At 41.7% G+C, this 16,179-nt stretch overlaps 1 protein-coding gene across 3 annotated transcripts in view; it reads left to right on the top strand.

Annotated features, from left to right (window-relative positions):
* Nucleotides 1–598: 598 nt before the first annotated feature.
* ANKDD1B (ankyrin repeat and death domain containing 1B) overlaps nt 599–16,179 on the top strand; it is a 50,660-nt gene continuing 35,079 nt past the window's right edge. The window contains exons 1-3 of one of the 3 annotated variants that reach the window (XR_012382035.1): nt 599–955; nt 12,296–12,399; nt 15,136–15,234. Coding sequence is in view for 1 of the 3 variants with exons in the window: in XM_073905316.1 (XP_073761417.1) it covers nt 12,352–12,399 (48 nt within the window). In the remaining 2 variants the exon portion in view is untranslated. The remainder of the gene's footprint in view (nt 956–12,295; nt 12,400–15,135; nt 15,235–16,179) is intronic. The other 2 variants (XM_073905316.1, XM_073905317.1) reach the window with 2 other exon arrangements.

The following is a 16,179-nucleotide window of genomic DNA, read 5'->3' as shown; positions in this document are numbered from 1 at the left end:
CCTGTGCTTGAGTGCGGTGGATTCAGGGCAGAGATCCTGGTTGTCCTTCAGTATTCTACTCTTCCTTAATATTGTTAGAATTTTAGCTAGGCACATAGTTGCCTAGAATCCTGCATTTAACCAATTTTTTATTTCATAAACCACTAAGAAGAAAATACTACCTAAGATGGGTAGTCCAATAGGTTATGACTGGGTTAAAATGGGATACCAAGGGGGACCCTGGGTGTCTCAGTCTGTTAAGCATCTGACTTTTGGTTTTGGTTGCGGTCATGATCTCAGGGTCCTGAGATCGATTCCCACTTGGGTCTCACGCTTACTGGGGAGCCTGCTTAAGATTGTCTCCCTCTTCCTCACCCCTCCCGCACTCATGCTCTCTCTCTCTGTCTCTTGAAACAAATCTTAAAAAAATAAAATGGGATACCAAAGTTTACACCTTCAGAGAAGAAATGAGGGTCTTACTTTATTCAAAAGAAAATTCTGGAAGCCCATTTAGAAATGATTTAATATTGAAGTTCTTATAGTGGTGGTTATAAATCCAGCCTGGACATTTCTCAAAGTTGTACGAAGAACTAAAGTGTGAGCGGGGCGTTCTCTCAGAGCGCTCTCCTTCAGGTAAAACCAAATCCGAGGACCAAGCAGGCCGCACCCGCAGGTGGTCCCTCCCAGGCTGCCGAGCCGCCCGGGCAGGAGCACTGAGGCACGCTACCCGGACACCGCAGGGAAAAGAGAGCGGCCCAGCAGTGCCTGCCGGCTCTCCGCGGGCGGCGAACGAGGGCGCACGTGGACCCTGCCCCGACCATCCCGGGTCACCGGGGTGCCGCGAGGGAGCCGCTGCAAGGGGCGGCCGCGGCCGTGAAGGGCCTTGGGACAGACCTGAGGGGTGCGGCGGCCCGGCCCTGGATCCCGAAGCCAGAGGGGCCTCGAGAGGCGGCGGCGGCGGCGGCACACGAGATCCGTGAGTTCCAGGAGGCGGGCTGTAGACCGCGCGGTGGCGGCGCCGGTGGGCGGATGGGGGCGGGGGCGGAGGGAGTCCGGGCCGGGCGGTGGGGGCTCGTGTGCAAGGTGCCGCCCGACCGCCTCAGGACCCCGCGGGATCTGGGCGCCCACCCCCCGCCACCGCATCACCTGTGGGTTGGTTTGCCACTTGGCAACCCCCCTCCCCAAGTTTTGATTCCGGCTGTTTTATTTCAGGTGAAACCTATATACTGTGGTTGGAAGGAAAGAGCTATTCTTTCACTTTAGGGAAGAGGGTTTTTGAAGAAATGATTAAGCCCTATTGCAAATAAGGAAGAGAGTTTCATGCGGTGTTATCTCCTATATCCTGACTCACGCGGTGACTTACTGTGTGACTTTAAATCACTTAATCTTTCTGTGCTTAGGTTTCTAAAGCATGGGGTGAGTCTTCTGTGCCTCTTTGAGAATAAACTTATAGCATAAACTGAGGCACATTGTTGAGTCTTCAAAAGTTGAGAATGATTTCAAGGCTGTTAACAGAGCACTAGTCCCTTAATAATGTTCAATTAGTTCATCCATCCATCGGTTCGTTCATCTAGAAATATTCTCAAGAGTTGACGATTTACTAGACATATTTTAGATGCGACTTAGGCGGTGGGAGCGTGACAGTCCACGTTCTGGTTTGGGTGGAGGGTTGAAAGACGCTAAAATAAGTGAGCGAATAAGTGAGGAACGTCTTTCAAGGCAGTGATAATTGCTGCGGAGGCCACATAGCCTAACCCTAGCTTATGAAGTTTTTCTCCTGTGTTTTCTTCTAAAAGGTTATAGGTTTATGTTTTACATTTACATTTATGATCTATTTTGAATTAATTTTTATATAAGGTATGAGGTTTACATCAAGGTTCGAATTTTTTCATTTGGACATCTGTTTCAACCAAATTTTGGTTTCCATTTGTTGATGCCAGTATATAGAAATATGATTGATTTTTATGTGTTGACTTCGTATCCCACAACTTTGCTAACCTCATTTATTAGTTCTCGAGCTGCTTTGTACATTCCTTTGGATTTTATACGGAGATAATCAAATTGTTTGCAACTAGACAGAGACAGTTTGATTTCTTGCCAATCTGTATGCCGTTTAATTTACTTTTACTGCTATACTGTACTGGCTAACACTTCCACACAATGTTTTAAAGAGCGAGAGTGGACATTTCTGTTTCTTCCTGAGCAAAAAAAGCTTTGAAACTTTCTTGATTAAGTATGATGTTGGCTGTCAATTTTTTGTACATGTTCTTTATCAGGTTGAGGAAGTTCCCTTCTATTGCCATGTTGCTGAGAGCGTTTTTGGTTTTGTTTTTACTCATAGATGGATGTTGAATTTTTTAAAATGCTAAAATGTTATCAATAGATCATATAGTTTTTCTTCTTTAGACTATTTGTATGATAGATTACATTGCTTGGTTTTCAAATAATGAACTAGTCTTGTATTCTCAGGATAAACCTCACTTGGTGTGTTATATTTTTTATGTATCACTGGATTTGATTTGATAATGCTTATTCAAGGAATTTTGAATCTATGTTGATGAGGGATATTTGTTTATAGTTTTATATTATTACAATGTTTTTGGTTTTAGAATGAAGGAAATGCTGATCTCATAAGATGAGTTGGGAAGTTTTTCCTCTTGTGGTTTATGAGAGAGATGGTATAGATTTGGTGTTATTCTTTAAATGTTGGGTAGAATTCACTAGTGAAAGTATCTGGGCATGAGGATTTCTTTCTTTCTTTTTAATGCACATCTGAATGCTTTTTAAGGGCATGAAGATTTCTTTTTAGAATATTTTAAATTACAAATACCATTCCTTTAATAGTTATAGTATTATTAGGTTATCTATGTAATCTTGAATAAATTTGAATAGTTTGTGGTTTTCAAGAAATTATTTCATTTCATCAAAGTTGTTGAATTTATGTTCATGGAGTTGTTCATAATATGCCTTCATTATCCTTGTATTGTCTGTTGGGACTGTAGTGCTATGTCCTCTGTCATTCCTTATATTGGTAATTTGTGTCTTCTTTCTCTCTCTCTCTTTTTTTTGTCAGTTTTGCTAGAAGTTTACTGATTTTATTGGTATGTTCAAAGAACCAGCTTTTGTTTTCATTGATTTTTTTTCTGTTGTTTATCTCTTTTCAATTTCACTGATTACTGCTTTTACTTTTGGTATCTTTCTTCTGTCTGCTTGATTTAGGTTTATTTTCCTTTTTGGTTTTTCCTTTCTTTTTTTAAGATTTATTTATTTTAGAGAGAGAACGCATGTATGTGGGCAGGGGGTAGGGGCAGAGAGAGAGGAGAGAGAATCTCAAGCAGACTCCCCCCTGAGTGCAGAGCCCAGCATAGGGTTCCATCCTAGTAACCTGACATCATGACCTGAGCCAAAATCAAGAGTCAGCCATTTAACCGACTGAGACACCCAGGTGCCCCAGGTTTTTACTTTCTTAGGGTAGGAGCTTAGATTACTGATTTGAGACTTTCTTTTCTAATAATTTAATGCTATGAATTCCTCTCTTAGCTTTGCTTTAGCTGCATCCCACACATTTTGATATATTTTATTTTCATTCAGTTCAAAGTATTTTCTAATTTCTCTGGGTTTTCCTCTTTGATACGTGGTTCATGTGTGTGTGTGTGTGTGTGTGTGTGTGTGTGTGTGTTTATGTTGGAAGTTTTGATAGTGCTGGGCATAATACCTTCCCTCTTGGCTATATTGTTCTGGGGGTGGATAGTGGCTTCCCAACCCTTCCATTCATCCATCTAACAAATATTTATTGAACACCTACTAACACTCAGAACTGGAGTTATTTCAGCTTCCTCTTTGTATTCTGGTGAAGGAAACAGATAGTGAGCAAGTAAGCAAATATATATGTATTACAAAGTCAAGTAATATCAAGTGATATGAAGAAAAAAAATGAAGTAGGGTACAGGGGCAGAGAACAACAGGAGAAAGGGGATTGGGTGGTCAGATACGATTTTTTAGAAGTGGTACCAGTTGAGCAGAGACTTGAATGAAATGCAAGAGGGAGCTGGGCCTTCTTTTTCTTTTTCTTTTCTTTCTGTTTTTTTTTTTTTTAGACTGTATTTATTTATTTGAGAGAGAGAGATCACAAGCAGGGAGGAGGGGCAGAGAGAGAGGCAGGCTCTCCACTGAGCAGAGATCCCGATGTGGCACTCCATCCCAGGACCCTGGAATCTTGAGCCGGAGGCAGATGCTCAACTGACTGAGCCACCCAGGCACCCAGGGCCTTGTTTTTCTACGTCACCGTGGTCTCCTCCTGTTCTGGTCCTTTTACTTCATACTTGCCCAGCTCCTGAAGGTATTGGAGTTTTTGACCCCTAAAAGTTTAAGTGAATGATACAACTCTGTGTAACCTGTTGTTTTGGGCTGAACATTTATCTTCATCTTAAACATTTCAAAAAAAAAAAGAGACATATATAGTAAAGTAATCTAAATGTTATTTAATCAAGCTGAAAATTGATATGCTTATTATTTGTCTAGATTATTTTTTTAAATCTGTCACTTACTAGCTAGAAGGTAGACAGTGGTATGTTGGTAAATGTTTGATTACCAGCTCTGGGGGGGGGTGGAGTGGGGGGGAGTGAGTTCTGATTTGTAGTATTTTCCCGTTTCCTTTGTGTAATACTTTCACCATGACTGATTTAAAGCTACAGTATCATTGGACACAGTTGGGAAGAGCTACAGCCAGTTCTTATTAGTCTGTACAAACTGGCTTCTTCACACTGCCAAAGGTAGTTTTATAATCTCCATTTACATTTGAACGTAAACATTCAGAATTGTTACAAGATAACTCAGTAAATTGTGGGCAAGTCTGCAAACATTTTGAAGCCTAGGGATTCTGATGCAATTGGCTTGGGTTGAAGAACTTGGCATCAATTTTTTTTTAAGGGATTCAATTGATTTTATTGTGAAGCCAGAGCTAAGAACCATTGATTTAGTGGATTAAGAATCTTGTATGATGGGGCACCTGGCTGGCTCAGTCGTTAGGCATCTGCCTTCAGCTCAGGTCATGATCCCAGGGTCCTGGGATCGAGCCCCGCATCGGGCTCCCTGCTCAGCAGGAAGCCTACTTCTCCCTCTCCCACTCCCCCTGCTTGTGTTCCCTCTCTCGCTGTGTCTCTCTCTGTCAAATAAATAAATAAAATCTTAAAAAAAAAAAAAAAGAATCTTGTACGGTGCTTCCCAGTTGTCTTAGAAGCTCCTTCAAAATTACTTTTTCTTATAGATGTGGTAGACAAGGGACAAGATATTTGACTTCAGGGAAGGAATAGAATCCACGTGTCATATTTCAGGACACCACAAGGTCTTGATTTACCGTGGGACGTACCCAGGAGGGAAAAGACCAGGAACTAGAACTATACTCCCATTGGATTAATATAGAGGGACAAAGAGCTGGGGTCAGGGCTATGTGGGAATGAGGAGAGAGTTGAAAGAAGTCTAGTCTAACTGACAGAATGCATTAGCTAAAGCATGTGACAGTGGGCAGTTTGAATCTCCACTGCAGTAGTAGACTCTCATGCTGACACCCTGGACACTTGCTGTGATTGAAAGCTTGGGGTTTGGATTCAGGCTGCCTGGGATAGTTCTATTATTTATGATCTTTAAGAAATGAGCAAGTGGTTTAGCTTTTCTAAGTCTCATTTTCCTCATCTGTAAGATGGGGGTGATAATGTCTACTCCATCAGGTTGTTAATTTCATAAAAACCCCACTGTGCTCGGACATTTAGAGATCAAGTAGAAGAGGAAGAGCCAATAAAAGAGACTGGAAAGCAACAGGTAGTCTATCAGAAGCCTGAAGAAGAATGTTACAAGGAAAGTATGGCCCTCTGTCAAATCTGCCAAGAGTTTAATGCACACAAAGAGAAGTGATGACTGGGCTTTTTGGCAAGGTGGAGTGATCCTGATAAGCGCAGATTCAGTGAAGTGATGGGAATGAGGTCTGATTAGCACGGAGGTGAGATGAAACTGTGAGGTGAGGAAGGATAGACATCAATTATAGAACACTTATAAGAGTTTTGGGGGAAACGGTAGGTTGAGAAATGGAGTGGCATTTGGAAAGGATGTGAAGTTAAGAGAGTTTTTTTCCGCTGGAGTATTATAGTGTCTCTGTATATGTTGAAGGGAATGGTCCCCTGGAGAGAGATTAAATGATGCAGAGGAAAATGTGACAATTTCCAGGAGATTGATACATGAAATAATTGAAAAGATGAGAAGGGTGGGATCCAGTGCTCAAATGGAGGAGTTGGCCTTGGCTAGGTGTGGGGATGCTTCATTGACTATAATAATAGTAAAAGCAGAGAGTGTGTATAAAAGTAGGTAGGTAGGTTGGTGGACTTAGTGGCTGGAAAATAAGGGAGTTACTATCTGATTGCTTATGTTTTCTGTAGGCAATATTATCAATTGAGAATTGGATGTTGGTGATCATGGAAACTAAATTAGGTACATTAGTAGATTGTGATATTTGAAAAGAAAGGAAAAGTCATGGAATTGAAGAATGGAAGGCTAGGGAAATGAAGTAGGATTCCTGTGACGAGATTGTACTTGAGATTAGTGGGTAAGAATTTAGGAGTATGGAGGTGACTGGGTGGCTCAGTTGGTTAAGTGTCCGACTCTTGATTCTGGCCCAGGTCATGATCTCAAGGTCATGGAATTGAGCCCTGCATCAGGCTCTGCACTCGGTGTGGAGTCTGCTTGAGATTCTCTCTCTCCCTCCCCCCCACACTCCCTCTGCTTGTGCACGCATGTGTGGGCTCTCTTTCTCTCTAAAATAAATAAATAGATCATTATGTAAAAGAATTTAAGAGTATGTTAGTTATATGCAGTATGTTAGTCTCTGTAGTCAGGGTAGACTAGCTTTTCCTGCAGCAGCAAATAACGCCTAAATCTGAGTGACTGAATATAATCAAGATCTCCTTCTTGCTCAGACAACATGTCTAACAGGAGGGTCCCTGCTCTGCCTAGCTTCTCAGGAAACTGTGTGTCAAGAAGTGTAAAGAGGCCAGAGCACTTGGGTGGCTCAGTCAGTTAGGTGTTTACCTTTGGCTCAGGTCATGATCCTGGGGTCCTGAGATCGAGCCCCGTGTCGGGCTCCCTGCTCTGGGGGGAGCCGCTTCTCCCTTTCCCTCTGCCCCTCCCCCCAGGCTTGTTCTCTCTCTCAAAAAAATAAAGTAAAAAAAAAAGTAAGAAGAGGCCATTTACTCTACTTGCAAGCTAACAAGTTAGCCAACCATGGTATCATGGACATCATGGACACTAGCAGAAGACACTTCTGGATCAGACACAGGGGACTTTAGTACTCACAGGAGGAGCGGTAGCCAGAGTGTCCACATTTGTGTAGATTCCCCAAGTCCCCGTTCCACAGGGAGATGCTAAGCGCACCAAGTGACACCTGCATAAGCTGTGAGTTGTGTTATGGACGAATCCTGCACTTAGGGAACCCAAACCTTTTCTCTTGGGCCAGAAGCATGCCTTACTCTCTCTATGTTTTAAAGCAAGCCATAAGCAAACTAGCCCCTTGCTCCAAAGGAGGATATTAGCTCTCTTTTTTGACACAGTTGACTGTGCCAACATCCTGGAAAAGATGGTCTAGAACAAAAGCAGTCAGTGCTTCTGCTTATAAGTTGTACAGAAATGGGGGTGCCTGGGTGGCTCAGTCAGTTAAGCATCTGCCTTTGGCTCAGGTCATGATCCTGGGGTCCTGGGCCCCTTGTATTAGTTTGCTAGGGATGCTGTAATAAAGTAAGCTGGTTGGCTTAAACAAAAAAATTTGTCTCAGTTTTTGAGTCTAGAAACCCTAGATCAAGGGGTCGGCGGAGTTAGTTTCCCCTGAGGCCTTGTTCCTTGGTTTTTAGATGGCCATCTCCTCCCAGTGTCTCCACGTGGTCTTTCCTGTATCATATCTGTATCCAAATTTCCTCTAAGGACACCAGTCATATTGGATTAGAGCCCATCCTAATGACCTCATTTTAATTACCTCTTGAACGATCCTATCACCAAATATAGTCACATTTTAAGGTACTATGGGTTAGAGCTTCAACATGTAAATTTTAAAGGATTACAATCCAGCTACAACACTGCAACATTTCAACACATGGCTTCCAGGGTTGATAAAATGGGAAGAGAGCACCTGGAAGGTGACACGGGAGCTTTTCACCAACTCTGGCCCAAGGAACATACCATCACTTCTGCTTTCAGTACAGGGGACGGACCTCATCTAAACTGCAGCCAGACTGGGATGTGTTTGTATCCATGCACTCAGATAGGAGGGGAAAACCAGATGTCGATGAGCACTAGCCATGTCTCCCACAGCATAGTTGTGTGTTTCTCTCCAGTACTCTTCAGCTGTTCAGGTGCAGAAATGGAACAGATAGCAGGTGGGTTTAGTCTCAGAATTAGGATTCTGCCAGCTAGTCTGATGAGGAAAGAGAGTGGCAAGGGAGGTAAAGGTGTTTGTGTAGAAGGGATTTCAGAGGTGGACTATAGGATCTAAACTGGGTAAGGAGTGGAGTAAGGGAATAAGGGATGTTTATATGAAAAGCTGGTAAGAACAGTAGATTGGAGGACTCGATGAGGTTGTAGAATTTCAGGACTGGGAGAATTAGAGCAGGTGAGTTGGATGGATGAGGTGGTGGTCAGACGATGGGATTTTGGGGGGGGCATTTCCTTTTTTATTTAAATTCAATTAATTAACATATAGTGTATTATTAGTTTCAGAGGTAGAGTTCAGTGATTCATCAGTTGCATAGAACACCCAGTGCTCATTCCATCATGTGCCCTCCTTCATGCCCATCACCCAGTTACCCCATCCCCCCCACCTCCCCTACAGCAACCCTCAGTGTCTTTCCTATGCTTAAGTGTCTCTTATGGTTTGTCTCCTCTCTGATTTTGTCTTGTTTTATTCTTCCCAGGTTTTCTTTTTTTTTTTTTTTTTTTTTTTTTTACTAACCAGAATCATGCTCTATGTATTGTTCTTTGATGTGATTGTTGGAGATGTTCTCAGCCTAGCACACTCCTTTTATCCATTCTGTATTCCACAGAAATAGTGTCACTGTTTGGGTTGCTTCATTCTGCTGTTATAATTATACCTACTTTTGTGCACAAACTAGAGCACCGGGGCTGGAATTTGAGGGGAAGAGTGCCAGTTTGAGCCCTTGGCAATCTGAAGTGAAGGCGTGTTGACTTGGCATTGAGCAGGTGGCAGGCCGTGCATGCTGACTTGGGCAGGAGGGCGGCTGGACTGTGAATTTTGGACCCAAAGGCCAATGGCATCATGTGTGACAGGGACGTGGCTGGTTTTGCTTTTAACTTTTGTTTTTCTGGGAAACTCTCTCTCTCCTTCTATTCTAAATGAAAGCCTTGCTGGATAGAGTATTCTTGACTGTAGATTTTTTCCTTTTAGCACTTGGAATTTATCATGCTGCTCCCTTCAGGCCTGCATAGTTTCTGCTGAAAAACCCACTGATAGCCTTATGGGGTGTCCCTTGTATGTCATTGCTTTCCTTTCTCTTGCTGCTTTTAAAATTCTCTCTTTATCACTACTTTTGGCCATCTTATTTACTTTGTGTCCTGGTGCAGACCTCTTTGGGTTGGTTTTGTTTGGGGGTCTCTGTGCTTCCTGGATTTGGATTTTTCTTTCCTTCCCCAGATTCAGGAAGTTTTTAGCTATTATTTCTTCAGACAAATCTTCTGCCCCCTTTTCTCGCTCTTCTCCTTCTGGGATCCCTATCATACGACTATTACGCTTGACAGTGTCGCTGAGTTCCCTGGGTCTATTCTCATTTTGTGTATTTTTTTCCCCTCTCATCTGCTCAGCTTGATTACTTTCCATTACTCTGTCCTCCAGGTGGCTGATCCGTTCTTCTACTTCCTCTTGTTTGCTATTTATTTGAGGTGGTCTATTTTTATTTCCATTTAGTGAGTCTAATAGCTCTAATTGGTTCTTTTTTACATCTCCTATCTCTTGATGGAGAGTCTCATGGAAGTTTTGCACTCTTTTCTCAAGTCCGGTGAGGATCTTTATGAGCATTACTTTAAATTCTCTATCAGACAGATTAGTTATCTCTGTTTCCCTTAGGTCTCCTGCTCTGATTTTGTTCCACTCTTTCATTTGGGACATATTCCTCTGTCTCCTCATTCTGTCTATTGCTGTGTCTGTTTCTATGTGCTAGGGAAGTCAGCTACATCTCCTGCACTTGAAAGTAGTGGCTTTATGAAGAAGAGGTCCTGCAGCGTAACGTCTCTTTTTCACTAGAAAATGTGCTTCAGGAGGTGTCTCCTATGTGTGTTGCTACAGGGGTGTCCTACCATTGTGGCTGGGATGTGTTTGCCTTCAGTCCAGCCTGTGATGGCGCTCTGCCTGTTGTGGGCAGAGTCTGGTGCCTGTGGTGTTAGTGGGCTGGTCCTGAGCTGCCTTGGGCTTGAGTTGAGTCAAACCAGGTGTTCGCCAGAGATGAAGTAGCACCAAACTGCAGGCACTTTCCCTGTATTGTCCCCTGAGAAGCTTTTGTTGATGGGTGGGGCCTGTAGTCAGACCAGCTGCCTGCCGCCAGCCCACTGCTGGGGTCACAGTCAGACTGATGTGTGGTTATCTTCCCCTCTCCCTGGAGCAGGACTCACTTTGGAGTAGTGCTGACCCTTGTCTGGGCTGCGTGCACACTACTGGGCTTGTGGCACTGCTTTGATGGGATCTTGTGAAGAACGATCGGAGTGGGTGGATCTGCTTCTCTGTGGCCTCTTGTCTATGCCAGGCTGCGGAGAGTCTGTTCTGCCAGTTTTCGGGCTGCTTTCTGGGTTATTTATGACGATGTGGGTGGTCTGTAGGCAGCCACATGGCAAGGCATGAGCCCAAGGCCCTCCTACTCCACCATCTTCCCAGCAGCCTCAGACAATGGGATTCTTGAAGATGTCAGAGGTAATGTAGTTTTTGATGATGATGTCAAAAGAATGACCCTGGGGTGCCTGGGTGGCTCAGTCATTAAGCGTCTGCCTTCTTCTAAGGTCATGAGTCCAGGGTCCTGGGATCAAGCCCTGCATCGGGCTCCCTGCTCGGCGGGAAGCCTGCTTCTCCCCCTCCCACTCCCCCTGCTTGTGTTCCCTCTCTGCTGTGTCTCTCTCTGTCAAATAAACAAATAAAATCTTAAAAAAAAAAAAAAAGTATGACCCTGAAATTGGGTGGCTGAGATCAGGTGGAATGAAAGATTATTCTACATGAGGGAGTCAGAGAACTGGGAGACCAGAGTATGGGATTTGTCATCTGTGTGGATGTTGAAGTCACTTAGAGTGGGGCCCACAGGAGGGTTAGAAGGCAAGAGGGGGATCCAGGTGAGAGAATGAATGTGTATTTCCCCCATGAAGATACTCTTGGTCTTTGATTAGACTTGGTAGTATTCTAGAGTCTTTGGCAGATTATATTTTCATTATTATTATTGGGAAACTACTTGGCAACTCATCCACAAAACCTCTTAGGGGGCTTTCTTTTTAGAGATGGCCTGTTGCTGATTTCAGATCATTCCAATTCTGACTTTATCCTCCTAAGAGACCCTACATATTAAAAATACTCAATAATACTTTCAGATCATTCCAATTCTGACTTTATGTCCCCTGAGAGATCCCGAGTTCTCCTGCATATTAAAAATACTCAATAAATCCTAAAATCTTCTCTAGGCTAGTTAATAAAACCTGCCACCTGAATGTGTATATGTGTTTAATATGTAATGTTTATAGTAGGTATGAATCTACTTTTATCTCTTTTTACATAAATGAAAATAAAACATGTTTATCCCTTTAGCCTTTGTATATGTTTATATGATGTGCTACATTTTAATGATTTGTTTCTGCTGGCCGGGCATCTGCAGTGGGTTCTGCAGACAACAATTTTATCTCTGTAAACTTGTATGGAGCATTTGGGCTCCTGCCTGTCTAATCTTATACAGACATCATTAAAAAAAACCGCAAGTCCATGGCCACCCTCCGACCTCCTAGAGGCAGATACTACGTTGCTGACTTCAGGGTGGTCCTTGGAAATGATGTTTTGTTTTGGACCAGGAATATTTTTAAGGGTGTGAAAACATTTGCATTGTGAGCCTCAAGTGAAATCTTGATAATACAGCTCTGTAAAATATTGATGCAAATTTCCTATGTTCAGATTGGCAGAATGTGAAAGGCTCAAGGCTGTTGTGTCGTTTTTAAAGTCACCAGGTTTGCCACGTGAGGTTTGCCTTTTTTTCCTTCACCCCCCCCCAAATTCCTTCAGTCATGCTTGCTTGTTTTCTTTCAGTACTGCCAAATCAGAGAAGCTTTCACAATGCTGCAAAAAGCAATAATTTGGATCTTATGGAGAAGCTGTTTGAAAAGAAGGTTAACATTAATGCTGTGAACCATGTGAGTAGAAGTCACAGATGTGACAAGTGAGTACTCTAAGGGTGGTTTGGATTTACACAGTCTGACTGAAATAATAATAAAAATAAAAATGATTGTGCTGGATGAGGTAAGGGAGAGCTCTGTTGTTGGTTAATTCCAGAATGTGTAAGCTAAAGGTGGAATCAAGCAGAGGAATATAAAATCTTATCAGAGGGGAAATATATAGTCACTATGTGCATCTGTGCAAAGTCTGTGGGTAGGCAGTAAAGCCAGTTGTCAAGGTTATGGGCCTGGACTTGATCCTGGATTGCAGCCTTTGGATCACTGGCCTCACACATTCTGGAAAGGCAGAACATCTTTTGCTTCACAGTTTCGTCACTGCTTTCTCTCCAGGGATGTCCTTTGTTGTTTGGCCTTCCAAATTTAAAATCCAAAGGAGCACGGGTTTGTATTTTATCGCTTTTGAAATATAGTGCCTTTGCATGTCGGACACTGGGGCCTTTTCTAAAGCTTGGCTCTTACTTTATTGTTCTTCAAGTGCCTGGGTTTAGGAGAGAAGTCTACTGCTAGAAATACGAATTTCCTACTGCTTGGTTTTGTAGAGATTTCCTGACAGCTTTTCGGGGCAAGGTTTATCAAAGTAGACAGGTTTAGGGCTGTGTTAATTGCCTAGGACAATCTGTGCAGTGGATCAAAGAGGAGATAACAGAGGTGGATTTAATGCTAAATGAAGCAGAAGTTTTAGTGTCCTTACTGGTACAGACCCCTTCCAAGGCATGGGGGAGGGCTCTAGCAATGTATTCTCATGCTTATATGGTTTTGTAAAATCTAAAAAAGTAAGAAACTTTAATTGCCATCAGTTCAGCTTTTTGACTCTGGCTTTAAAGAGGGCTCTCTAGAGAGTGTAGACTACGTTTCACAACACGTAGATCTGTCCCAGACAGTGACGTCATATGAATTGAAGTCATGCATCATATGCAGTGGAAAGATATTTACTGGTTGTGCATATGTATATGGAAATTTATGTGTCTGTGTGTATATTGTATGCATGTGTATCTCTGATATGGTTATATATAATATTCATTGTCCGTAGGTATCCTAGAAAGAGTAGAAAAATAAAGTTTTGCAGGATAACAATTTTAGGAACCAAACAAAAACAAAAACAAAAAAAAAAGGAAATGAATCAGAAAGGAAAGAATTAAAAAGAAAGAAGCGAGCAGGGGCCTTTGCAAGTAATATCTAGATAAATTGTTGAGTAAGTAAAGCAATAATCATTTTTCCAAGTAGCAGGAAATAGATTCTCTAATGTACTTTTATAATAATTTAAAATTTTTTCACATAAGACTTTCTGATATTTTAAAAAATATTTTATTTATTTGAGAGAGAAAGAGAGCACAGAGGGAGAGGGAGAGGGAGAAGCAGACCCCCCCCCTCCACTGAGCAGGGAGCCCAATGTGGGGCTCCATCCCAGGACCCTGAGATCATGACCTGAGCCGAAGGCAGACATTTAACCAACTGAGCCACCCAGGTGCTCCAAGAAATTCTGATAATTTTAAACCATATTCTTATGTTAAAGTAGTTAAAAAGATTTAATGCTAAATGAAGCATGATTTAGGAGACAATCAGGGCATTTTAACTTATGGTCACTGTGGCAAGTTACCAACTCTCAATGAACTGTATTATACTTTCTAATGACATCTCTTTTAGTCCCATTTACAGCAATTTGTTTACATGGTTACTTGTAGAGTTCCTTAAAATCTGTGATGATAGAGATGAAAAAATATTTATAAGTGGTTTTATTGAATTATCTTGGATGCTGTTTTGGCTTGACATACCAGAACACAACTCTAAATTGCAGACAATGTCAGGATAACTCATGCTTTGTCAAACTCCAGTTTATCATCAATTTAGCTACCAAGGATATCAGATATTTAATTTTTGCAATACTTTATTCGAAACAAAGGAGGAAATCCATGTGCAGGCACCTTCTTTGGAAGCAAAAACAGTGTCTAGAATATGGGAAATATGACATGTGTTTTACTTACAAGCAAAACATCTCTTCTCTGAAACAATGAACTGTCTCTGGACATCCCAGGAGTACCTTGTTGGCTTTCCTTTGAAGCAACAGATAGTCATAGCTTTCTTTTTCTGTGTCTGCATCGTTCTTTTCTTTTCTTTTCTTTTGTCTTCTCTTTCTTTCTTTCATTCTGAAGCAGTATGTTTCAGTAAAATAAACTACAAAAAATTATAGAAGGAAGACCATATACGGGGTTGAATATCTAGGAAAATTTTTGTTTTGCATTATCAATATATTCTAAGCAGAAAAAAATTGCTGTTATTAATAATTGCATATGGGAGAAAATACAACTTTTGCTTTTTATTTTTATTTATTTATTTTTAAAGATTTCATTTATTTGAGTGAGAGAGAGAGAAAACACATGTGGGAAAGGGGCAGAGGGAGAGGGAGAGGGACAAGCAGACACCCTGCTGAGCACAGAGCCTGATGCAGGGCTCGGTCCCAGGACCCTGAGATCATGACCCAAGCTGAAGTCAGACGTTTAACGGACTGAGTCATCCAGGCACCCCTACAACTTTTACTTTTTTTAATTGAAATCCATTATACTGTTACAATCAATCATGGGTTATGCCATGCACATATAAACATATGATAGAAAATTATGGCCGTTTAAGACACAGGAAACATAAAGAGGCTAAATAGCAATTAGATGACTGAAAACACAAATTATGTTTCTTCAGATGAACCGCAAAGCCTTGCATTTTGCAGTGGGGGCAAATGATTTATCTGCGGTGGATTTCTTGCTTAATCATAAGGCAAGAGTGGATATTGCTGATAAGGTAAGCTCACCTTCATTTGGTAGAATGGATTGGAGCATAACCAGTGTATGGGGAAAATCTGGTCACTTCAGTTATCTTTTTTTCACATACACACAGAATATTTCCAAATTCAGTTTTCACTTTGGAAAGATCTCTTTAGGGTGTATTTGGTAACTAAATTGTTTACCTATTACTTGTAGGACTTAGGCTTTTGCTAATTTTCTCATATTGACCTTATGGCCAGTAATATGCATTTGTAAGAATAAGGTGGTTGCCCATAGTATAATTTGGGACATGGGGGACAGAAGCTAACTGGCCTCATGGACATTAAATCTTGACTTTGCTGTGTGAACTCTAATAAAGCTTATTAAGTACATACTATGTACTGGGCACCAGTCTTAGGACTTTGATATTGAGTGCCCAACCTTGTCTCCCAACCTTGTGAGAAAAGTGTTACTAAAAATATACAGTTTTCATAGGAAGAGCCTAAGACAGAGAAGTTGAATATCTTGCCCAATAATTACATCTAAGAAGGGGTGAAGGCAGGATTTGAACCAAGTTTACCTGGTTCCAAAGACCATGCTGTTAGCCCTAAAGCAGCTTAACTATTTGTCTGCCTTGATATCAAAACCCACCCTAAGGATTTTCTCCCTACTTTTCCCAACTTCACTTACTACTTTATCATGGCGCAAGAAAACCACTTGGGCTGGATATACCCAATATCACATTCATCATCTCCAGTTGCAATGAAAGATGATGGTCTTGATTTTTAGAATCCTATGGACTGTGGCTCCTGGTTCTTAGTTAACCAAATGGGCCATTGTTCCTAAAGTGTTCCGAAGGTTTTCACAGAGCTATTCTATTTTGTCTGGATTGACTCATTGGAAGATAAAACTCAGCCCTGCTTTACTTTCATTCTTCCAGGTCCTGGGTTTAGTATGTGCTTAGTAAATCTTTGGAAGATGA

This window comes from Callorhinus ursinus, unplaced genomic scaffold (genome assembly GCF_003265705.2).
Source record: "Callorhinus ursinus isolate GAN/ISIS: 27379988/994484 unplaced genomic scaffold, GSC_fseal_2.0 scaffold23, whole genome shotgun sequence".
Classification (NCBI taxonomy): domain Eukaryota; kingdom Metazoa; phylum Chordata; class Mammalia; order Carnivora; family Otariidae; genus Callorhinus; species Callorhinus ursinus.
The sequence above is the reverse complement of the archived record's forward strand: the minus strand, read 5'-3'. Positions and strand labels throughout refer to the sequence as shown.